At 39.2% G+C, this 27,150-nt stretch overlaps 1 protein-coding gene across 1 annotated transcript in view; it reads left to right on the top strand.

Annotated features, from left to right (window-relative positions):
• The first annotated feature begins 4,924 nt into the window (after window positions 1-4,924).
• MLXIPL (MLX interacting protein like) overlaps window positions 4,925-27,150 on the top strand; it is a 382,973-nt gene continuing 360,747 nt past the window's right edge. The window contains exon 1 of the mRNA XM_053706321.1: window positions 4,925-5,233. Within this exon, the coding sequence (XP_053562296.1) occupies window positions 4,995-5,233 (239 nt within the window). The 5' untranslated portion in view covers window positions 4,925-4,994. The remainder of the gene's footprint in view (window positions 5,234-27,150) is intronic.

The following is a 27,150-nucleotide window of genomic DNA, read 5'->3' as shown; positions in this document are numbered from 1 at the left end:
TATAACAATAGGGTTACATAACCCCAGGGTAAGAGTGTAAAAACAATATAATGAAAACAGAGATCAAAAAGGCTGACCGGTTTCGGCGTGTGCCTTAATCCTAGCCTGCTTAAAAGTGTTAATAAGATTCACAGCTTAAAAACCCACCTCTGTGTTTCAATTGGGTGTGAGAAATTCACACCTCTCTCTTAGTTAACCAATGTTCAACTTCCCAATTCATCAGACACCTGTGTTACCTACTGACTTCACTACTGTTATTAGGTGTGGCGAAGTCTGTGCAGCCCTCTTAAAGTTTCAACTGTAAACTTTCCTTTGCCAACACACAGACCGCACAAAAGTGCCCATCGTCACATCTAGTTTACTGCTGAAACAAATTGTAGTTGCTTTTAATAAGAACTGTAGCTTATATAAGCTAAATTTGTTTTTAACTTTTCCCATTTTTATACCAACATATCTCCATGTATGTAATGCTGTCTAATATCTTACGTATCTTGAACGTTACAGCATTTTAGAATACAAAAAGGAAAAGTTGAAGTTGTGGGACCTGAGACTGCCTGGGTCTGATAATGCCCACTAACCCTTTGTGTACACACTTTTATAGCAAGAAAGGGGGATTTGATTGCAACTGTTCGAGGATGCGTGTGTAATTGTTTACATGTGTGACGTATGTATCACACCTCCAGTTCCACCCTATAGGCTTGCATGCCCCATCACTTCCCCAGCACTAATCCGCCTTCCACTTTGATAATATGTGTGGAGGAGGTGTGTTAGCGGCACCCTTGGCGTGTGTATTTGTTTACATGTGTGACGTATGAATCTCGCCTCCCGTTCCGCCCTATAGGCTTGCATGTCCCATCGCTTCCACAGCACTAATCCACCTCCCACTTTAATACTATGTGTGGAGGTGGTGTGTTAGCGGTACCCCTGACCTATAGTTACATGGTTTCTCCAAAGTAACCTTTCAAAGCATAGAACCCTCACTCAATAAATGTATGTTTAACCCTGATCGATGCGGCTGAAAAGCTCCATCTGTTTAGTGTGCATCTGTTTCGCTAAAGGGGAGGGGAGGGGGTGGAAGCGGAGTTTGTGGGGGGGGGGGGGGGAGGGTGGTGGGTTTTGTGCACTTGAGGTTGGCAGTAGTATGAAATTTAAGCAGATATTTTCTATCCCTAAGAAAACTATAATGGATCTGCTATGTGAACGGAACTCTGAGAAGCTTTTGCCCACTGTTACCTTTTCACAATCGTGTGGGCATTGTTCTACAGCTAGTTGGATGTCAAGTACTGAGATTTATATTTAAATAAGGTTACCTTTTGTTGTGTGCATTTATAATTAATGTGGTTTATATTTATAAACTTTTTAAATTGTTTTAAGTGCTGGTTGGAAATTATTTGTGTGGTATAAAATTGTAAGGGAATTTCTACAGCTACCAAAAATTAATTAAATCGAATTCTGAATTTAGGCCCTCTGGAGACCTGGTTCTCAACCTAAAAATCCAGAAGGCCTCCCTTTCTCCCAGTTTTCGTGTTCTATCCAGTCCTCTATTTTGTACAGGGACCTTCTCTATGATGGTCCACGAAAAGTACCTGGGATCTTTTTGGTGTATCACGGAAAAGTGATTGATCAGAGGCGTTGTTAATTCACCTGCTCTTATATCAGCCAGATGTTCCTTTATTCTAACTCGTGCCTCCCTGGTCGTTAGACCTACATATTGGAGGGCACAATGTGTGCATGATATTAGATATACCACGAAATTTGACCGGCAGTTTAGGCACAGTCTCTTCTGGAAAGTTATGTAACCCTATTGTTATAAATAAATAAAAATTTTTGTTTTTCACTCGCTTTTTGGTGCTCCAAACTGTCTTTTGTATTTCCTCCTTGTCTCTGAAGTTTTTAAATTTAATAATTATGTCCCTGGGGGGCGCTGTTGCTGGTGGTTTCGGGCGCAAGGCCCTATGTGCTCTATCCCACGGGATGGATTCTGATGATTTGTCACCAGATAGATGAGTGAATAAAGCCGGCAAATAGGTAGGGAGATCTTTAGGTAAAACAGATTCTGGAATCCCCCGGATACGCAAGTTCTTCCTCCTACTCCTGTTCTCTAAGTCATCAACTTTGTCATATAACAACTCCATAGATTTTTGCTGAGCGTCGTAACGCTCTTGTAGTTGGGTAAAATCTTCCTTCATAGAGTCATTACCTTCCTCCAGGGCTTCTACCCGGAAACCTAATGCATGAACATCTTGCTTAAGATCTGCAAGTTCTTCTCTGACACTTGCCCTTACAATATCAGCTATGTCTTGTTTAGAGGGGAGGGAGGAGAGTATGTCTGCTGGAATTTGAATTAATTCTTGCGCTTCATGGTCAGCGTCTGCATGTGGGACTTTTTGGGTTTCAGTTAGCTCTGATGGTATATTGTCACTTTGTGATGATTGCTCTGCAGCACTAAAGTAGGAGGTAACTGATTGGTGCTTGCCTGGTGTAGGTTTGCTTAATCTCTCCTGTCTGGATTTTTGTTTTGACACCATTTTTATTTATCGTGTTGATAGCAAAGTTTAATTCCAGTATGTGAATAAAGACAAATAGTGGCAATTGTGTCTTAAATGTTGGTATCCCAAGCACCCTGACTAGGTGATAGCAGCCTTAAATCCAGTGTCATCAAAAATAGAAAAAAGGAAAAACACAATTCCTTCCTTTGAAACCCTCTTTCTTTCTTGTGCCTTTAAGATTAGGTCCCTATGTCAGGTGTATAAATATCAACAAAAAGGTCCCAGTCTGATATTCTGTGCAATACTGTTGGCCGGAATATAGGTAATGATATATTATGCCCTACGTCTGGGAGCAATACTTGTAGCCACTATAGCCGTGTGTGGACGCGTGCCAGCACATTCACAAGCCCAAGAGCAGTTGCGTTAGATCCCGGTATAGTTTCACAGTCTCTCAATGTGATAGCACATGCAGCGCTGTGCTCAGTCACACTCACCTCCACTTGTTGAGGGCAATAAGAGTCTGGATGTTTGGATATCCCAAGGTGAGCCCCCGGGACTGTCTTTAGCACTTTTCAAGTCTAGATGCGTAGCAGGTTTTAGTCACGGCTAGGCCTCACCCCGGGACACCGCAGTAGCACTTCTTGTCTGTTCCGGTGTCACTTCATGTGACCGCAAGTGATCCTCAGCTCCTCACAAGACGGTCCTCCTAGTCTGGGCTGTTTAAAGGTGATTAGTCCCCTGTTTGATGAAGATTCATTGCATTGCCATTAACGGAGCAAGGGATTATGCAGCCATCTTGGTTGCGTCCTAGCTCCGCCCCCTCTTGGTATCTTTATTTGAATGTAAGCTTAGGAGTGGGCCCATTTTTAGTTCAGCACCTGGGTAGCACTTGCTGATTGGTGTCTAAATGTAGCCACCAATCAGAAAGCGCTACCCAGGTGCTCAATCAAAAATGGGCCTGTTCCTAAGCTTAAATTCCATCTTTTTCAAATAAATATAGCAAGAGAACAAAGAAATATTGATAATAGGAGTAAATTAGAAAATTGCTTAAAATTGCCTGCTCTATCTGAATCATGCAAGTTTAATTTTGACTAGACTATCCATTTAATGTGTTTCCAATTACTTTTTTTACCAACTGCTGAGTATAAAATGTATGAGATTTTCTTTTTAAGGTTTATTTAAGCATATAAAATAGCTGATTTTGTGTTTTGGAGCCACAACCTAATAAAACTTGTATGTATAATCATATCTAATTACTTTATCACATTGTGTACATATACATGCTTCTTTATCTTATATCTGTTTGTAAACCAAATACTAATACTTGGAGAGAACAATGGAAAATTAAAATGTTATTACCTTATATCTTCTATACCCTATCGTGAGTGTCATTTCTTCTGCTGGCTGTGTTTAGACAGCTTGGCCTTAACGCCAAAAAAAATTAAGATAGGTGGGGATACCACAGGCTAAATGAACTATTACAAATGCCAATATAAGGGTAATGGAAATACTTGTAAACAATTTAATACACTCCAGCAGGTAAAGTGGATCATTGGAAACAAATTAAAGGGGATTTTTTTGAGTAAACTGTCACTTTAAAGTGATTGTAAAGTGTAATGAATAGTGCCCGGTATCTAAAAAATAATCTTAAAAACAGGGGCACTTTCATTCATGAAACTTTACAAAGATACTTATTTTGTATGTGTTATTCAGCAGAATTTTAAATTTTATTTATTTTTCTTAGGGTCCATTACTTTCTGTCACAAGCCCACAAGGGGGTTGTGGTCTACAGCAGTGTTTTATGCCCCTTTAATCATGTGTTAGTGGTGTTCAAGTAAAATAGATAATAAATTAGTTCAAAATGCATGAGTTGTCTTCTCAAATCAGAAATTCTCAAAAATGTTGTATTTATTAGGGAACCTAGTTTAGGTGTTGGAGAAAATTAGGTCTGAAATGATGTGCACATGATATATTTGAGATGGTTTTTAAAAATTGCATAAAATGTATATTGAAATCCCTACCATTTGTGTTCCATTGTGTTAACATGTGAAATGATTGTAAGTATATGATGCAATGATCAAAAGATATCAACGACAAATAGATATAGAGAGAGAGAGAGAGAGAGAGAGATGACAGATTAGATAGACAGATAAAGATAGCTAGATGAGATTATGCCAGATGTGTTTATTTCTGCCATATTTGTAATAATATCACACACAATACAATACTGTCTTCAAGTATTTTCCCTACTGCAGTCAAGCATTATTAGAATATATTTCCTAGGTGACATATAAATGCCATGTGAACATGACACACGGTAGCACATAAGCACATGTCATTATGTAGCTGCTTAGCCTACTACACAGGCAGGAGGCTGTGCCAGGGGCGGGGCGGGCAGCTGGCTCGGTAACCAGAGAGGTGTATACCTGCTCTACTGGGTACACAGTACCACACAGGACACCGGCTTGTCGCCTACCTTCCTTGTCGCCTTCCTTCCTTGTCACCATGGCACACTGTGACTCCGGGCAGCTCCCGGTGCAAACCGCAGACTCGGATTCAGATTCGGATACCGAGAGGCTTCCCCCCCGGCAGCAGGTTATCCACAGCGGACACTTCATGGTCTCCTCGCCCCACGGCGATGACAGGCACAGGGGGAATGAGCCGGAGCTCTCTGGAACTCACCCAGCTGGGAGCATTGATCCCACACTGACACGGCTCTTCGAGTGCATGAGCCTGGCATACAGGTAGGGACAGAGACTGTTTACAACTACAGAGGAAGTTACATCATGTACTGAGGGGAAACTTATTACTGGGAGTATTTTTTAATTGTTGTTCTACAGTTTCAGTTTAATACAATGTACTTTAACTTGCAATAACCATATCAGAAAATGCTACAGTAAATAATATCTGTAAAAAAAATATTAGAAAAGACCAATTTTCTGTTGAATTTTTTTTATATTGATTAATTACAAGCAGAGGAGCTTTAGGGGGCTCATCTGACCCCTCAGTCAGTAGTGGCATAGGTACAGTGTGGTCTGACGGGTCCTGAGCATTTTGTCTTACCCCTAAGTGTGCCCTGCAGTGAAAAAGGCTCACAATTTAAAGGGATAGAAAGGTCAAAGTGTATGACAAATATAATTTGTTAATAAGCCAGTGAGTTGCAGGAGTGTAATGAATTGGTTTATAAGCCAGTGGGCTGCAGGAGTGTAATTAATGGGTTAATAAGCCAGTGGGTTGCAGGAGTGTAATGAGTTGGTTAATACGCCAGTGGTTTGCATGAGTGTAATACATTGGTTAATAAGCCAGTGAGTTGTAGGAGTGTAATAAGTTGGTTAATAAGTCAGTGGGTTGCAGGAGTGTAATAAATTGGTTAATAAGCCAGTGGGTTGCAGGAGTGTAATTAATTGGTTAATACGCCAGTCGTTTGCAGGAGTGTAATGAATTGGTTAATAAGCCAGTGAGTTGCAGGAGTGTAATTATTGGTTAATAAGCCAGTGAGTTGCAGGAGTGTACTGAATTGGTTAATAAGCCAGAGGGTTGCAGGAGTGTAATGAATTGGTTAATAAGCCAGTGGGTTGCAGTAGTGTAATTATTGGTTTATAAGCCAGTGAGTTGCAGGAGTGTAATGAATTGGTTAATAAGCCAGTGGGTTGCAGTAGTGTAATTAATTGATTAATAAACCAGTGGTTTGCATGAGTGTAATGAATTGGTTAATAAGCCAGTGGGTTGCAGAGGTGTAATGAATTGGTTACTAAGCCAGTGGGTTGCAGGAGTGTAATGAATTGGTTTATAAGCCAGTGGGTTGCAAAAGTGTAATGAATTGGTTAATAAGCCAGTGGGTTGCAGGAGTGTAATGAATTGGTTAATAATCCAGTGGGTTGCAGGAGTGTAATGAATTGGTTACTAAGCCAGTGGGTTGCAGGAGTGTAAGGAATTGGTTAATACGCCAGTCGGTTGCAGGGGTGTAATGAATTGGTTAATAAGCCAGTGGGTTGCAGGAGTGTAATGAATTGGTTAATAAGCCAGTGGGTTGCAGGAGTGTAATGAATTGGTTAATAAGCCAGTGAGTTGTAGGAATGTAATGAATTGGTTAATAAGCCAGTGGGTTGCAGGAGTGTAATGAATTGGTTAATAAGCCAGTGAGTTGTAGGAATGTAATGAATTGGTTAATAAGCCAGTGGGTTGCAGGAGTGTAATTAATTGGTTAATAAGCCAATGGGCTGCAGGAGTATAATGAATTGGTTAATAAGCCAGTGGGTTGCAGGAGTGTAATTATTGGTTAATAAGCCAGTGAGTTGCAGGAGTGTAATGAATTGGTTAATAAGCCAGTGGGTTGCAGTAGTGTAATGAATTGGTTAATAAGCCAATGGGTTGCAGGAGTGTAATGAATTGGTTAATAAGGCAGTGGGTTGCAGAGGTGTAATGAATTGGTTAATAAGCCAGTGGGTTGCAGGAGTGTAATGAATTGGTCAATAAGCCAGTGGGTTGCAGGAGTGTAATGAATTGGTTAATAAGCCAGTGGGTTGCAGGAGTGTAATGAAATGGTTAATAAGCCAGTGGGTTGCAGGAGTGTAATTAATTGGTTAATAAGCCAATGGGCTGCAGGAGTGTAATGAATTGGTTAATAAGCCATTGGGTTGCAGGAGTGTATTTATTGGTTAATAAGCCAGTGAGTTGCAGGAGTGTAATGAATTGGTTAATAAGCCAGTGGGATGCAGTAGTGTAATTAATTGGTTAATAAGCCAATGGGTTGCAGGAGTGTAATGAATTGGTAAATACGCCAGTGGGCTGCAGGAGTGTAATGAATTGGTTAATAAGCCAGTGGGTTGCAGGAGTGTAATGAATTGGTTAATAAGCCAGTGGGTTGCAGAGGTGTAATGAATTGGTTAATAAGCCAGTGGTTTGCAGGAGAGTAATGAATCGGTTACTAAGCCAGTGGGTTGCAGGAGTGTAATGAATTGGTTAATACGCCAGTTGGTTGCAGGGGTATAATGAATTGGTTTATAAGCCAGTGGGTTGCAGGAGTGTAATGAATTGGTTAATACGCTAGTGGGTTGTAGGAGTGTAATGAATTGGTTAATAATCCAGTGGGTTGCAGGAGTGTAATGAATTGGTTAATAAGCCAGTGGGTTGCAGGAGTGTAATTAATTGATTAATAAGCCAGTGGGCTGCAGGAGTGTCATGAATTGGTTAATAAGCCAGTGAAATGCAGGAGTGTAATGAATTGGATAATAAACCAGTGGGTTGCAGGAGTGCAATTAAGTGGTTAATAAGCCAGTGGGTTGCAGAAGTGTAATGAATTGGTTAATAAGCCAGTGGGCTGCAGGAGTGTAATTAATTGGTTAACAAGCCAGTGGGTTGCAGGATTGTAATGAATTGGTTAATAAGCCAGTGGGTTGCAGGAGTGTAATGAATTGGTTAATAAGCCAGTGGGTTGCAGGAGTGTAATTAATTGATTAATAAGCCAATGGGCAGCAGGAGTGTAATGAATTGGTTAAAAAGCCAGTGGGTTGCAGGAGTGTAATTATTGGTTAATAAGCCAGTGAGTTGCATGAGTGTAATTATTGGTTAATAAGCCAGTAGGTTGCAGGAGTGTAATGAATTGGTAAATACGCCAGTGGGCTGCAGGAGTGTAATGAATTGGTTAATAAGCCAGTGGGCTGCAGGGGTGTAATGAATTGGTTAATAAGCCAATGAAATGCAGGAGTGTAATAAATTGGTTAATAAGCCAGTGGGTTGCAGGAGTGCAATTAATTGGTTAATAAGCCAGTGGGTTGCAGAAGTGTAATGAATTGGTTTATAAGCCAGTGGGTTGCAGGAGTGTAATGAATTGGTTAATACGCCAGTGGGTTGTAGGAGTGTAATTCATTGGTTAATAAGCCAGTGGGTTGCAGGAGTGTAATGAATTGGTTAATAAGCCAGTGGGTTGCAGGAGTGTAATTAATTGATTAATAAGCCAGTGGGCTGCAGGAGTGTCATGAATTGGTTAATAAGCCAGTGAAATGCAGGAGTGTAATTAATTGGTTAATAAACCAGTGGGTTTCAGGAGTGCAATTAATTGGTTAATAAGCCAGTGGGTTGCAGAAGTGTAATGAATTGGTTAATAAGCCAGTGGGTTGCAGGAGTGTAATTAATTGGTTAATAAGCCAGTGGGTTGCAGGATTGTAATGAATTGGTTAATAAGTCAGTGGGTTGCAGGAGTGTAATTAATTGATTAATAAGCCAGTGGGCTGCAGGAGTGTCATGAATTGGTTAATAAGCCAGTGAAATGCAGGAGTGTAATGAATTGGTTAATAAACCAGTGGGTTGCAGGAGTGCAATTAATTGGTTAATAAGCCAGTGGGTTGCAGAAGTGTAATGAATTGGTTAATAAGCCAGTGGGCTGCAGGAGTGTAATTAATTGGTTAATAAGCCAGTGGGTTGCAGGAGTGTAATGAATTGGTTAATAAGCCAGTGGGTTGCAGGAGTGTAATTAATTGATTAATAAGCCAATGGGCTGCAGGAGTGTAATGAATTGGTTAAAAAGCCAGTGGGTTGCAGGAGTGTAATTATTGGTTAATAAGCCAGTGAGTTGCATGAGTGTAATTATTGGTTAATAAGCCAGTAGGTTGCAGGAGTGTAATGAATTGGTAAATATGCCAGTGGGCTGCAGGAGTGTAATGAATTGGTTAATAAGCCAGTGGGTTGCAGGAGTGTAATGAATTGGTTAATAAGCCAGTGGGTTGCAGGAGTGTAATTAATTGATTAATAAGCCAGTGGGCTGCAGGAGTGTCATGAATTGGTCAATAAGCCAGTGAAATGCAGGAGTGTAATTAATTGGTTAATAAACCAGTGGGTTGCAGGAGTGCAATTAATTGGTTAATAAGCCAGTGGGTTGCAGGAGTGTAATTAATTGGTTAATAAGCCAGTGGGTTGCAGGATTATAACGAATTGGTTAATAAGTCAGTGGGTTGCAGGAGTGTAATGAATTGGTTAATAAGCCAGTGGGTTGCAGGTAGAGCTGCAACAACTAATCGGCATAATCGATAATAATCGATTATGAAAATAGTTGTCAACGAATCTCATAATCGATTAATCGATTAGTTGGTTTGCAATTAGTTGGTCTGTGCACAACACCAGCTGCTTCACTCCAATGAACTCCTGCATATGGTATTGTGTTTTATGGTTATGTCCTTAGCCTAAAGGACGTCTACTTTTCACTTTTTCAGGACAGTATAAGTTTACAACTACCCCTGGCTTATGTGCAACCCAGATATAATAGTCATCATTTGTATTGTTTATATTAAATCTGGTGATTTGGAACTATGCTTTTCATGATATAGTGCCAAGCTTGTTATTTACACCTAGCTACTAGATTGATGGGAGTTATTTAAATTGATGTGCACTATTATCTGTTTGCACAATTATTAGCGTATTGCTTGCTATTGCTGATTATATGTACTGTATAAATAAATGTGTAAGGCTTTGTCCTGTTATTGATATACAGTCCTTAGCGCTTTTGATCTTGTTTTTTATTGTTTTTTTATATTTTTAATAAATTGTGGTAATATGTACCAGATTTAACCTTTATAAGTATATATCCGTTATTTTTAGAGCGGACTAGATATTTCCCCTCACCTTATAGCTGGTTATTTACCATTGCATATAGATATTCAAGATATTTTTATGTTAGAATGAAGTCAAGGGTTACTTTATTGAGAGGTCCCTTGCCAAGGTAGAAAACGCTTAGCATTGGTGAAGAGCTAACAAAGATAAATATCCCACTTTGGTGAAATTGGCAAAACCCTACTTATACACCTCAACAGCCTTTTCTCTGCTGCAGGAAATATAGCTGCAAACAGAGAACCATCCTTAGCCAGAAGCATGTGGACATGTTGAGATGTTTGCATTTCAATGCAAAGTTTCTGAAAGAGTGAATAACAGAATGTTATTAACAGGGATAGTCTAACTCTTTCTAGTTCTACCTCTTTTCAAGCAGTTTGTGGTTTTGTTTAATTATAAAACTGTGTTCTGCTGCTTAAAAATTGAAGAAACAGTTGTGTTAATGTAAAGTTTTCGTCTGAAGTTTATATTTGTAACACTCATTATGTGGATTTTATTTAAAACATAGAAAACTATTATTGATTCTCTTTTTATCCGATTAGTCGATTAATCGAAATAATAATCGGCCGATTAATCGATTATGAAAATAATCGTTAGTTGCAGCCCTAGTTGCAGGAGTGTAATTAATTGATTAATAAGCCAATGGGCTGCAGGAGTGTAATGAATTGGTTAAAAGCCAGTGGGTTGCAGGAGTATAATTATTGGTTAATAAGCCAGTGAGTTGCATGAGTGTAATTATTGGTTAATAAGCCAGTAGGTTGCAGGAGTGTAATGAATTGGTAAATACGCCAGTGGGCTGCAGGAGTGTAATGAATTGGTTAATAAGCCAGTGGGTTGCAGGAGTGTAATGAATTGGTTAATAAGCCAGTGGGTTGCAGGAGTGTAATTAATTGGTTAATAAGCCAGTGGGCTGCAGGAGTGTAATGAATTGGTTAATAAGCCAGTGAAATGCAGGAGTGTAATAAATTGGTTAATAAGCCAGTGGGTTGCAGGAGTGCAATTAATTGGTTAATAAGCCAGTGGGTTGCAGAAGTGTAATTAATTGGTTAATAAGCCAGTGGGCTGCAGGAGTGTAATGAATTGGTCAATAAGACAGTGGGTTGCAGGAGTGTAATGAATTGGTTAATAAGCCAGTGGGTTGCAGGAGTGTAATGAATTGATCAATAAGCCAGTGGGTTTCAGGAGTGTAATGAATTGGTTAATACGTCAGTGGGTTGCAGGAGTGTAATAAATTGGTTAATACGCCAGTCAGTTGCAGGAGTGTAATGAATTGGTTAATACACCAGTCGGTTGCAGGGGTGTAATGAATTGGTTAAAAAGCCAGGGAGTTGCAGGAGTTTAATGAATTGGTTAATAAGCCAGTGGGTTGCAGAAGTGTAATGAATTGGTTAATAAGCCAGTCGGTTGCAGTAGTTTAATGAATTGGTTAGTAAGCCAGTTGGTTGCAGGAGTGTAATGAATTGGTTAATACATCATTGGGTTGCAGGAGTGCAATGTATTGGTCAATAAGCCAGTGGGTTGCAGGAGTGTAATGAATTGGTTAATATGCCAGTCGGTTGCAGGCGTGTAATGAATTGGTTAATAATCCAGTAGGTTGCAGGAGTGTAATGAATTGGTTAATACGTCAGTGGGTTGCAGGAGTGTAATAAATTGGTTAATACACCAGTCGGTTGCAGGAGTGTAATGAATTGGTTAATGCGCCAGTCGGTTGCAGGGGTGTAATGAATTGGTTAATAAGCCAGTGAGTTGCAGGAGTGTAATGAACTGGTTAATAAGCCAGTGATTTGCAGGAGTGTAATGAACTAGTTAATAAGCCAGTGGGTTGCAGAAGTGTAATAAATTGGTTAATAAGCCAGTCTGTTGCAGGAGTGTAATGAATTGATCAATAAGCCAGTGGGTTGCAGGAGTGTAATAAATTGGTTAATACGCCAGTCAGTTGCAGGAGTGTAATGAATTGATTAATATGCCAGTGAGTTGCAAGAGTGTAATGAATTGGTTAATAAGCCAGTGGGTTGCAGAAGTGTAATGAATTGGTTAATAAGCCAGTCGGTTGCAGGAGTTTAATAAATTGGTTAATAAGCCAGTGGGTTGCAGGCGTGTAATGAATTGGTTAATACGTCAGTGGGTTGCAGGAGTACAATGTATTGGTCAATAAGCCAGTGGGTTGCAGGAGTGTAATTAATTGGTTAATATGCCAGTGGGTTGCAGGAGTGTAATTAATTGGTTAATATGCCAGTCAGTTGCAAGCGTGTAATGAATTGGTTAATAAGCCAGTGGGTTGCAGGAGTGTAATGAATTGGTTAATACGTCAGTGGGTTGCAGGAGTGTAATAAATTGGTTAATACGCCAGTCGGTTGCAAGAGTGCAATGAATTGGTTAATACGCCAGTCGGTTGCAGGGGTGTAATGAATTGGTTAATAAGCCAGTGAGTTGCAGGAGTGTAATGAATTGGTTAATAAGCCAGTGAGTTGCAGGAGTGTAATGAATTAGTTAATAAGCCAGTGGGTTGCAGGACTGTAATGAATTAGTTAATAAGCCAGTGGGTTCCAGGAGTGTAATGAATTGGTTACTAAGTCAGTGGGTTGCAGGAGTGTAATAATTTGGTTAATAAGCCAGTGGGTTGCAGGAATATAATAAATTGGTTAATAAGTCATTGGGTTCCAGGACTGTAATGAATTGGTTAATATGCCAGTCGGTTGCAGGGATGTAATGAATTGGTTAATAAGCCAGTGAGTTACAGGAGTGTAATGAATTGGTTAATAAGCCAGTGGGTTGCAGAAGTGTAATGAATTGGTTAATAAGCCAGTCGGTTGCAGGAGTTTAATAAATTGGTTAATAAGCCAGTGGGTTGCAGGAGTGTAATTAATTGGTTAATATGCCAGTCAGTTGCAAGCGTGTAATGAATTGGTTAATAAGCCAGTGGGTTGCAGGAGTGTAATGAATTGGTTAATACGTCAGTGGGTTGCAGGAGTGTAATAAATTGGTTAATACGCCAGTCGGTTGCAGGAGAGTAATGAATTGGTTAATACGCCAGTCGGTTGCAGGGGTGTAATGAATTGGTTAATAAGCCAGTGAGTTGCAGGAGTGTAATGAATTGGTTAATAAGCCAGTGAGTGTAACAGTCTTAATGGCTCTATAATATTGTCTCTTCTAATATATCTCTCTAACTATCAGCAGCTCACGCTAATACCAGACTTAGGTACGGTAGAAGATTAATGGCAGCTCTCATCTGAGTAACAGTATTTTATATATAGTTACATATCTAGCCGGCATTTGGTAATACTCTTTATTTTCTATGGTATGAGGGGACGCTTATATTGCACATATATTAGCTCCTTAGGTTCTAATGAGCAAATCAGAGGGACAGAGTCTATAGCATATCTGTTTACATAACTTCTCCCATATGATGCAATGTGGGGTGGTATTTCCATCCCTTCATTTACACCTGTTACTGTACCTCATGCAGCGCATGGACGTGAGCTAATTATATTATTACCACTCTAAACACAAACACGCTTGATTTTATGGGCATTTTGTACTTTGTTTATGCATGCAGTGGTCTCTTGGTCCCTATATGTCTAGACTTGATTCTTTTGCAGGGACTGTGATAACATATGAGCTCCTTCCTATACACATAGCATTGATCCGGAACCAGTGAACCTATGCACTCTATAACATATTTATTAAGTATAGATACTACCTTCATCATATATACATGTTGATATACTCCCCCACTGTTGCTTGTTAATAACAACTGTTTAGGGTAACTGGAATTGTTTTATTAGAATGCTGAGATTAAGTACAAGGATCATATAATATGACCTAACCACATTACTCTATCTCAGGGGTCCACCATCTGCTCTTTAGTTTTCAATATATTAAAGGATTTAATGTTACACCACTCTACATGAAACTCATTTGAGTCAATCTATCTTCTATTATATTTGACATCTGTAGCACCCAAATATTTTTCCTACCTCATTCAGTTTACCACTACATTGCCCTCAATTATGTAATATCACATACTCCTGCTCCCTATTACCAAATACCATAAAGTTGCCCATTCCTCATTATAAATTCTGCTCTTAGTTATCCCTTAATTCGACAGACCCACAGAGCGATCTCTTCTTAAGCGCCTTTAAAAATATTCCCCTCCCTATCCCTTATTTGAGGTCCTTTGAGTCTTCCACCAAAGATAGGAGCTTGTCTTTATACTTTCATAATCCACCTTCTGATCTTGACTGTAAGCCATATTCACAAACTTACCAGCTCATGTTATATCAACATAACCCCGGACACGCCCCCCCCCCCCTCAATACTAAAGCAGCTCTTGTCTGCTGCCTACCCCTTATGTTTTCCCTTTCATACTACTTCACACTAAACTTTTCCCCTATTAAAAAATGAGATTTCTTCCTACTAAGTTCATTCACATAGTCATTGGTGGAGTTACAAGATAACCAACAGATAAGTGTCCAGAAAATGTATTATTCAGCCACTTCCATGATAAACTTACAACTAGGTTCTATTATCTATTGTCTATGTTATCTACCCTCATATTTTATGTACTCTGTAATTATTTGTTGATGTTAATGAACATTATTCAATATGTTGTATTTGCCAACAATCTCAATAAAAATTGTATTTAAAAAATAAATAAATAAATAAATAAGCCAGTGGGTTCCAGGAGTGTAATGAATTGGTTACTAAGCCGGTGGGTTGCAGGAGTGTAATGAATTGGTTAATAAGCCAGTGTGTTGCAGGAGTGTAATGAATTGGTTAATAAGCTAGTCGGTTGCAGGAATGTAATGAATTGGTTAATAAGCCAGTGGGTTCCAGGACTGTAATGAATTGGTTAATACGCCAGTCGTTTGTAGGGGTGTAATGAATTGGTTAATAAGCCAGTGGGTTCCAGGAGTGTAATGAATTGGTTAATATGCCAGTGGGTTGCCGGAGTGTAATGGATTGGTTATTAAGCTAGTGGGTTGCAGGAGTGTAATGAATTGGTTAATAAGTCAGTGGGCTGCAGGAGTTTAATGGATTGGGTAATAAGCCAGTGAGTTGCAGGAGTGTAATGAATTGGTTAATAAGCCAGTGAGTTGCAGGAGTGTAATGAAGTGGTTAAAAAAACCAGTGAGTTGCAGGAGTGTAATGAATTTGGTTAATAAGTCAGTGGGTTGGAGGAGTGTAATGAATTGGTTAATAATCCAGTGGGTTGCAGGAGTGTAATAAATTGGTTAACAAGCCAGTGGGTTGCAGAGGTGTAATCAATTGGTTAATAAGCCAGTGGGCTGCAGAAGTGTAATCAATTGGTTAATAAGACAGTGGGTTGCAGAAGTGTAATGAATTGGTTAATAATCCAGTGGGTTTGCAGGAGTGTAATGAATTGGTTAATACGCCAGTGGGTTGCAGTAGTGCAGGAGTCAGGAGTATAATTATTTGGTTAATGTATTGGTTAATGCGCCAGTGAGTTGCATGAGTGTAATGAATTGGTTAATGCACCAGTAAGTTGCAGGGGTGTAATGAATTGGTTGATACGCCAGTGGGTTGCAGGGGTGTAATGAATTGGTTAATGCACCAGTGAGTTGCAGGGGTGTAATGAATTGGTTAATATGCCAGTGGGTTGCAGGGGTGTAATGAATTGGTTAATATGCCAGTGGGTTGCAGGGGTGTAATGAATTGGTTAATGCACCAGTGAGTTGCAGGGGTGTAATGAATTGGTTGATACGCCAGTGGGTTGCAGGGGTGTAATGAATTGGTTAATGCACCAGTGAGTTGCAGGGGTGTAATGAATTGGTTAATATGCCAGTGAGTTGCAGGGGTGTAATGAATTGGTTAATATGCCAGTGGGTTGCAGGGGTGTAATGAATTGGTTAATACGCCAGTGGGTTGCAGGGGTGTAATGAATTGGTTAATACGCCAGTGGGTTGCAGGGGTGTAATGAATTGGTTAATACGCCAGTGGGTTGCAGGGGTGTAATTAATTGGTTAATACACCAGTGGGTTGCAGGGGTGTAATTAATTGGTTAATACACCAGTGGGTTGCAGGGGTGTAATGAATTGGTTAATACGGCAGTGGGTTGCAGGGGTGTAATTAATTGGTTAATACACCAGTGAGTTGCAGGGGTGTAATGAATTGGTTAATATGCCAGTGGGTTGCAGGGGTGTAATGAATTGGTCAGGGGGTTAGTAGTGTGCTGATGAAGGAAGAGATCAATTTAATAGAACAAATTATATAGAAGAATATATTAAATACATTGAGTTAATATAGCTGTGAATATTACTGTGTTTTCTGGAACTGAATCGGTTCATTTGGATATATAGATGATATCTTAAATTAAAATAAATAAAAAGACCATTGCTTTGCAGAGGGTCATTTGGGTGGAAGATAACAAACATTGTAATGCAGGTGTGTGCTCATATTCCGAAGTTTTATTTCTGGCAAGTGATTGTTCTAGCAATTATTCAAGTCCTCTAGTGTTCATGTGAGTTAAAAGTGTAATGACCTGGAAGTTTTTTTTTTAAGGAAGTAGCAGTTTGAGAGTTTTTACTTGTAGTATTGCCTAACAGTGTGTTAAAGACCGGCCTTCACTTTATAATGAACAATAATGCAGGTCCTATGTATAATTTAATCCTAGCATGCAGGATATATTGTGCAGGATCTAGTGAAATATTATGCAGGGCTTAGTTTGGTGATATCTCTGTTTCTATATTATTATACAATGACTGGTGTACCATGCCTCCCAACATTTCAAAATTCAAAAGAGGGACACCCCCCCCGTGCAGCAAAAATTTGAAATGTGGTGGGCAGGAGCAGGGGTTGGGCTTAAAAAAATCATAAGACCAAAGTAATACTCTTAGGCAGCAAATCAAACACAAGCTCAAACCACTGGTATAGCTATGTGAGCTCTTTATTTAATTAACCTTTGCAGAGACTGTGCTAAATATGTTAATCTTAATTGGACATTTAATAATAGATTCTTTAAAACTGCTCTCTGCATTCCCCATTAATATTCTAGATTCTGGCTTTTAAAGTTAGCAAAAATGCACAGTAACAAACTACATAGCATACACTTATACATGCAGATACACACACAGTATATACCATACACTTATACATGCAGATACACACACACACACTTATACATGCAGATACACACACACACACTTATGCATACAGATACACACACACTTATGCATACAGATACACACACTGCACAGCATGCAGATAGACACACACACTTATACATACAGATGCACACACACACTACACTGCATACACTTATACATGCAGATACACACACACACACTTATGCATACAGATACACACACACTTATGCATACAGATACACACACTGCACAGCATGCAGATAGACACACACACTTATACATACAGATGCACACACACACTACACTGCATACACTTATACATGCAGATACACACACACACACTACATAGCATACTCTTATACATGCAGATACACACTTATACATACAGACACACACACACACTACACAGCATACACTTATACATGCAGATACACACACACACACTACATAGCATACTCTTATACATGCAGATACACACTTATACATGCAGATACACACACACACACACACACACTACATAGCATACACTTATACAGGCAGATACACACACACAACATAGCTTACACTTATACATGCAGATACACACACACTTATGCATACAGATACACACACACTACACAGCATACACTTATACATGCAGATACACACACACACTATATAGCATACACTTATACATACAGATACACACTTATACATACAGATACACACACACACTACATAGCTTACACTTATACATGCAGATACACACACACACACTACATAGCATACACTTATACATACAGATACACACACTACATTGCATACACTTACACATGCAGACACACACTACATACCATACACTTATACAGACAGATACACACACACTACATAGCATACACTTATACATACAGATACACACACTACATAGCATACACTTATACATGCAGATACACACACACACACTACATAGCATACACTTATACATGCAGATACACACACACACTACATAACTTACACTTATACATGCAGATACACACACACACTACATAGTATACACTTATACATGCAGATACGCACACTTCATAGCTTATATTTATACATGCAGACACACACACTACATAACCTACACTTATACATACAGATACACACACACACACACTACACAGCTTACACTTATACATGCAGATAAACACACACACTTATAGATACAGATAGACACCCACACTACACAGCTTACACTTATACATGCAGATACACACACACACTTATAGATACAGATAGACACCCACACTACACAGCTTACACTTATACATGCAGATACACACACACTTATAGATACAGATAGACACACACACACACACACTACACAGCTTACATTTATACATGCAGATACACACACACTACATAGCATACACTTATACATGCAGATACACACACACTACATAGCCTACACTTATACATACAGATACACACACACTACACAGCTTACACTTAGACATGTAGATACACACACACACTTATAGATACAGATAGACACACACACACACTACACAGCTTACACTTATACAGGCAGATACACACACATACACACTTATAGATACAGATAGACACACACTACATCATATATGGGTATCTGTAACTCATTGTTGTGAGGTCCTGGGGTTGGCAAGGACATTAGCTGGCAGTCTGAGGCTGCCACTGTTCGTTATCCTGGTGTTGAACTGCTCATCGTATAAAACTGAAGGCATGCTAGTATTATCACCAGGGGTTAGATGTCATCACTACCAGGGGTTAGAGGTCACCATTACCTGAGGTCAAAGGGTATACAGCCTCCTACTCCTGCTTAACCCACACACCATTCATTTTCCACAAGGAATCTAACAGGTATATAACTCTGGGAGAGAAAAGCCAGCTGCTTCTGAGTATGGGCCCAATAGAATTTAATTTTTTTTTTAAAAAAATTTTTAATGCATGGGGCAATGCGGAACAGATGGCTAGCAACCCGGGACAGCGGGACAGACCCCTAAAATCAGGACTGTCCCGCGAAAATCGGGACAGTTGGGAGGTATGGTGTAGGGGCTGCTGTGATAATCATATTCTATTCTTATGGAATTTATAATCTACAAATCTCATGTGTGTGTGTGTTTGTCTGTTTAAAATCATGATCACATCTGTGTGTATAGCAGGCATAAACTGCCAATATTTTTTAAATGTTCTTCAGTACAGTTTCATTTTAATACAATGTGCTTGCAATAACTATATCAGAAAATGCTACAGTAAATAATAACATCTGTAAAAATATTAGAAAAGACAAATTTTCTGTTTAAAAATATTTTTAGATTGATTAATTACAAGCAGAGGAGCTCTAGGGGGCCTATCTGACCCCTCAGTCAGTAGTGGCATTGGTACAGTGTGGTCTGACAGGTTCTGGGCATTTGTGTGCTCCACTTTTAGCCGACGGACATTTGGCCGACGGATAATACTCAGACAGAAAAGTGTCTGTCAGGTAACAGTCTGGCCACGAGATAGATAGATTTGATAGATAGATAGATTAGATAGATAAATAAATTCAATAGATAGATAGATACATTTGATAGATAGATAGGTAAATAGATAGATTCAATAGATAGATAATTTTTCAGACAGAGATTTACAAGACGTGTGAGCTAGGACCCATGGTTAGGTTCCCAGAGGCAGTTGCAGCGCCTGAGGCTCTGATTAGAACAAAGCACTCTGGAGCATATATTTTCTCGGCCGAACTAGGAACATGCTTCAGTATTCTGTCTGTCGGCCAAAGCATTTTGTCAGAGCGCCCTGGGCAATATGTCTTGCCCCTCATTGTGCCCTCCAGTGAAAAATACTCACAATTTAAAGGGATAGAAAGGTCAAAGTTGAAATGTGCAGGGGTGCATTAAATTAGAAAAAATACTTCTAGCGAAAGTTCTTACTGTCATTCAGCGGCATATGCACATATGCTATGAGGGCCTGGGCACCAGTATTCAAACACAACACCTTCTTGGAGAGTCAGCAGTGCCATTGAAAAAGCTGTTGTCTAGTAAAATGTGCATGAGGCATGAGACAGCTTCGTTGTTTTAGATTCTATGGATCTATTTTCTGTGATATGATCTCTTAGAGTTAAAATGTAATATAGAGAGGGGGCGGAGCCAGCTACAGAGGAGACAAGACGCACTTAACATGAGCTCCTGAAATAAATGAAAAACATAATCCTCATCTAGTTTACTGGAGAATATAATTTATACCTTCTTGCTAATCTCAAGACCTGTGTTCATTAAGAAGGACAACAACCCTTTTTTCCTTACGAAGGGGTAAGAGGAGAGGTCACTGTCGAAGCCTCAAGCAGTTAACCTCAACAACAGCCGAGGACTATCCTGTATGGTTTGACCACGAGGAAGAGATAGCTGCCGGTTTTCTAGATACATTGCGACCCATTCAGACCACCTGTCTAAGGATGGAGGATCTCTGTGAACGGACTCTTGAATGTCTAGCAAGATTTGGGGAGAGGATGGATGGCTGTTTTAATGATCTACAGTTTATTATTAGAGATCGATCTGGAGTAGAGGACAGATCCATACCTAAAATGGCGGCGTACCTGAATGACACTGAACCCTCTCAGATTGGTACTATAGCATCAACCTTAGAGCCTGCACCTCCGCAACATTATACGGACTGTATTACATCCCTCACAGAGTCCGTTAACACTCTACGGCTGCTACATACCCCAACTGCGCAAGCTATCAGCGCCCAACTTCTCAGAGGTTACAACGCTACAGGCAAGATGGCGGCTGCCTTCGCACAACGAGAGGACGCTATAGAGGCTAAACAACTTCTACACATAACCGAGATATCAGCTGTGCAGAGATCTACCCCGGATACACACGCACATGAGAACCGGGTTGCAGCGCACAGTCCCTTCTCTGCTATCCTAGATGTCAGTTTAAGTGAGGATCTGTGCACGGCTGCCTTTAAGTACGGGGACATTATGCTGCAGCTATTAAACACTGACTTGAGAGTGGTGGCGGGTATAGGCTAAGAGACGGCTCCTAAAGATGTAGCCACAACAGAGACTGGATATATAGGATACCACAGTTCCCAAAGTATGCACTTCTAGCACTCTGGGCCCTGAACTAAAGGGCAGAATACCCCAAACAGGATTGTTAAAATATAACCTTTATTATGAAAATTAAAAAACCTAGATAGGTTATTTCACAAACAATTTAACAATTTAACAATCTTTTATTCAACAAGTGCACAGACAGAAGTTGATTCAAAATAGATGATCAAAGCTTTCAAAACGCGATCATATCTGTCAATACCACAGAAATAACAGTGGAGACTCAGTGCTACTTTTACACTGACACTCCAAGAACGATAATCCTATGAAGCCATTGGTCCGCAAAAGTGTCTATCAATATATACATACACGACTTCGGCTCCAATCAAATTGGAGCGGGGGCGGGACTTCCGGTCCAACAGGGTTTAAATACCCACAAAATCGGCGGCTCGCTGCCTTTGATAAAGCCCCATCGGGCGAAACGCGTCAGGGGAGAGTGCTGAACGAGTTCACACTCTATTTTTTGTGTTTATCTTAACTGCCCAGTACCCTGTATCTATGTATCGCTAGTTGTGACCTCTATACCAACGCTATTATTAGACTGTCAGGGTCCTCTCAGATGAGTGAATAGGGCTCACATTGTAACTACGGTATAGCTATATCGAGTTGCCACTACAGCATTTAATTCTAACTTAGCTTATCTTGTGCATAATTAACGGAACTACTAACAGAAACTCAATCAAAAATATCGTTTGACCTACGATAGAACTCATGTATGAATGTTGAATAGTCTGTGAAGCACAGCACCAGCTGTACCAGATCACTTATTATAGTGTTTAATTGATAATATTAAAAATCACACAGCCTGGGTTGTGCCAGACTTAGCCTAACCGTTAACATAGTTCATATACATATTAACAAATATGTCTGACGAATGTAAGAATGATTGAATGAGCGTTAAATTGTGGGAGATCTGCAGCACTTGTCACACTTAATCTCGGTGTATGTGGAATTAGAAATTCGATCTGGGTTGTGCCAGACATAGTTCAATTAATTTCTACCAATAATATAACAGTGCTATCGATAAGATTATTACTAAAATTAATCTATAGTCTGGGTTGTGCCAGATTTACTGTAACAATTATAGATATTGAAAAACAGACGGCGCAAAGTGCCATAAAGTGAGCGATACCTGTTTACACAATACTTGGGCTATATTACACAGTACAAACTGTGAAGCTATAATGGTAACAGAGTTAACCAGCTATTGACCACAGGAGTATTATACCCTCATATTAATGAAAGCAGGGAATAACTTACCTGATGATATTCGAGCATCAAACTCTTATATAGTTCAGCCTGTATCTAATTATTTGAACTATCAACAAAACTCATTCAATAATATAGTCTATCCAACTGCAGAACTGTTGTATGAACATTCAATAGCCTGTGAAGCACAGCACTTGCTGTATGAACGTATGTTTGGACCACTAACTAAAGTATTTAACTAGTAATACTAATCAATACTCAGCCTGGGTTGTGCCAGACTTAGCTTAACCGTTAACATAGTTCTTACACACATTCATAAGTATGTTTAATGAATATAAGAATGACTGAATGAGTGCTTAACTGCGGGAGAGCAACAACACTTGGAATACTGATTCTGTGTGAACGACTAATTGGAAATCCATTCCGGGGTGTGCATGACTTGGTTTAAATTGTACCAACCACACACGAAGTGCCTTAGAATATACTGTTACTAAACTAACTTTTGAACCGGTGCCTAGCCAGATAGAATTTATTAATTACTGATACTGATTATCAGACGGCTCATAGCGCCGTATAGCCAGCAATACCTACTTATACACCACTTGGGTGAAATTAGACAGTATAAACTGAGAAGCTATAACTGTGATAGAAGTAATTAGCTACCCTATATATAAGTATTTTACCCTCACATCATTGGAAGTAGAAGAAATATCAGTAACCTTATTGCTAATCTGGGCAACGCCTGATTTAGTCTACAGTACAACCACAACTTCTTTATCAAACTCAGTACCAGAACTCAGTAAACCTGTTAATATTACTAACACTTTAAATATAAGCTGTATTAATAAGCTGTTAGATACTAATCAATGAATGGACACAATCCTTGAATGAATGACAAATAAATATCAGGATATAATAATATTGGCAATATATCGATATCAATTCTCAGATCATTATTTACCCTGACTACTAATTTAGTCCCAGCTTGCTTGCAGCAAGCGAGTGAACAAATATAAACTAGCGAGTATTATTGGTCATATTTCAGATCACTTATCACTGTGATACTATACAGGCCTAATCATTAATTACAGTGATCAGACCTAACTTTTATTACACTGATCAGGGTACTGGAGTGTATTTTAAATTGTTTGTGAAATAACCTATCTAGGTTTTTTAATTTTCATAATAAAGGTTATATTTTAACAATCCTGTTTGGGGTATTCTGCCCTTTAGTTCAGGGCCCAGAGTGCTAGAAGTGCATACTTTGGGAACTGTGGTATCCTATATATCCAGTCTCTGTTGTGGCTAGATTAATATTTATGCACAAGCACCATTTCCTCCTAATAATCTAAGGTTGAATATATAGAATTTTCTATACATACACATATATATTACCAGAGGAAAAGCCCGAGTAGTGCCACTGTTCATTTGGTGTGTTAGGCTCCTAAAGATGTGTACAGCAGCCTAAATTATTTCTTAGGACCCTAAAGCTGTTATTCCTCTTCTTCAGTTTATGTTACCACACACTGTGTTTTTATCGTACATATTTTATTCACCCTTAATTTGAGATGTTCTCTTTTTAGTTTGTTCTTAAGTAACTCTAACCCTATTGCTGACACTTATAATTTATGTATTTGAAGATCTACCTTGCATTATATTATGTCCCTATAGGACATATCTTGTTAACCCTTAACTTGGGGTGTTCTCCCCTTAGGTTGTTATTACGTAATCCTAACCCCACTACCACTACTTTTTGGTTATGATCTGTTTGGGGATGTATATACACTAGGGCATTATTTTTTGGGGACCAATATTTTACAGCTCTGTTTATTGTATCTGTCTTGGGCCTGTTTTTAGCTTACAAGCCCATCCATTATGCTTGTCATAGGTCCTTCCTTTATCCTATATATTCCAGAAACTTAAGACTAGGCGAAATATTACCAAAATATAGTTTAACTAATACTTAGACAACTCTTGGTTGGACTGTTTGTCCCATTCTGACTTTCTTATACATATACCGTATATTACCTAAACAGTTTCTCTCATTGCCATACAGGCTCTTTGCTATTAATAAGGGCTATACAATGTTATACAACTGTCAATTCAAATTTACAGTGAGAGCACCCCCAGGTTCATATAATATATGATTTGTGTATCCCTTTATGCCTAGTTTCATAACAACTGTAAGGATATGTACAACATTATATGATGCCTTAAGTTCTGAGATCTGAAAAACACCTAGTTTAGTATATCTATTATGAATGTTAGTCATAACTCGGGACCCAATGCTGTCAGGCTTATTTAAACACAGCTGATTAGTTCTATCTCTAGCTTTAATATTTTCCCACCCTAAAATCTCATGGTTTCCTAATCTTAAAGACTTAACTTCTATATCGGTTAGTCTACTTGAAATCAACTACATATCTGCCATCTGCACTTAGAGCCAATATGTACTGTCACCAGCATAATGTATTATATAATTCAATTAGAATGACATTAGCATCCCAGATGATATCTATATCTTTAGCTATTTAAAACTACATGATCCTAAGGCCCGAACACTGCTCGGTTCATAAAATACCACAGGTACAAATTGTGCTTACAGTTCTGTTAATATTACTAGCTCCTTTTTATTTATTTATTTTGATGTACTTGTTCATGTGAGGGTTATGATGATAAGGCCATTTATAGATGCTGCTGGGCCGTGTCTACTGGGGAAGCACGGTCCAGCATATAAGTTTCTATCCCTTACTTATAAAGGCGTCTGGGCTTTGACTGCAAGGCGCTAGACATATGTAGTGCTACAATCTATAAGATAAAATAACTAATTTGGTTACCTAGTTAGACTCACTCCATTTTACTTTCTCTAGACAGATAGTTCGCATGGCACATATACATTATATCCCACTAGTATATCCATGGTTTATTTTCCCTCATTAACATATCTTGGTCTTCATATTACCCGTAGTAATGTCAGTGAGCATACATGTAATCTAGACTCTCCCTAGTATATTCCGGTTCTTTAGAATGTGTTTAATAATAATTGTTGTCTATATGGGTGCACGTGACTTCTCCTTTACCTAAGTGTTGTGTTATATTTATATGTGTTATTGACTATGATTTTCTGTGACTATATAACTGTAATCCCTAGTTTATCTATACTCTCATTCACATATCTAGCACATAATAGTTTTTCTGATTGAGCCTCTCTCCTCCCTTTCCCACCGGTACTTATGCCTGCGGGTCATATCCCTTCTCCCTCTCCAACATCGCCTAGAGGTGGCACTCCCCCAGGAGAGGGGCTCACCCAGAAGCCCCCCAAGCCCCCTAGTCTCCAATTGATCTGACGTCCCCTCTCCATCTGACAATATATTATACGACTCTAGGCCCCCTCTGTAGGAATATAAGGGTTAAGATTAATGTGATTGTATTTATATTAAGTAAGAATTCCCTAGTCTCTCCTAAATTTGTCTTTGGCGTAGACACACTAACTGGCTCCGCCCCTCCACCCCCCCCCCTTCCCCCCTATTACATATTGAGCGGCTCTCGCCCGCTGCATCCCTCTTCCCCATATAACTATAGAGTCACCCCCTCCCTAGTTTCACCCTTATCTGATTAGCTACCTTACCTGTCTTTGTATATAGCTAGGAGAGGATCATTTTTGCTTCTATTACCTCTGTTTTACTCTAAACCAAAACTGAAGTCTCTTTATGTGATGACCCATATTGTACGGAAATGTTTGTGATACTAGAATATATTGTCTTCTAATTATGCTCTGTACATATTGTTTTGTGAATGTTTTGTGACATACCTTTTACTCTGTACTGGTTTTTGACTTCAATAAAAAGATAATTAAAAAAAAAAAAAAATGTAATATAGAGAATATGATCTTATGGTTCTTTTCGCTGCATAGCAAATCTTTAGATATAGTGGTAAGCCCCATTGAATGTCCTGGCTTACTGGAGCTCTTTCAAGAAAAGAGTTAATCTGTAGGGATCATCTCTCCAGGCATACACAGTGAAATGAATGGATTATTACGGTAATATGTCGATAGTTAAATACTGACTGCTTGATGGGAATCTAAACACAGAGTAATATAGCTATACTGTACATCATAGTTATTTTTGATCGTCGTCTTTTAATTAATACGATTTTATTAATAGTAGTAAAAGTTAAATTTTCATTTTCGTTTCCCTCAAGAATATTTCCAGGACAATTCAGTATTGTATATATTTGTGTTCCGATATTGGGGGAGATTTATCAATCAGCCGATGCTGTTTGCTCCGCCTGAAGTTTGGGGCTCGCCGGAAACATAAGTTAAGAAGTTAACTGCAATCATCCCGTTTAGATACGATCAGAATGATTGACACTCCCTGCTAGCCTCGAATGTGCAGGGGGCGGCATTGCACAAGCATTTCACCAGAAATGCTTGTTCAATGTTAAATGCAGACAGCGTACGCTGTCGGCGTTTAGTGATGTCGGGCAGACATGATTCACTACAGCGAATCATGTCTGCCTGCCATTTGATAATTCTGCCCCTTAGTTTCTGTCTGTGAAGAGTGTGCCAGAAGTACTCTCTATTTACTTTCCCCTTTTTTTCTACAAATTAAGTCCTCACAGGCATAATACACAC

This window comes from Bombina bombina, chromosome 3 (assembly GCF_027579735.1).
Source record: "Bombina bombina isolate aBomBom1 chromosome 3, aBomBom1.pri, whole genome shotgun sequence".
Taxonomy (NCBI): domain Eukaryota; kingdom Metazoa; phylum Chordata; class Amphibia; order Anura; family Bombinatoridae; genus Bombina; species Bombina bombina.
The sequence above is the reverse complement of the archived record's forward strand: the minus strand, read 5'-3'. Positions and strand labels throughout refer to the sequence as shown.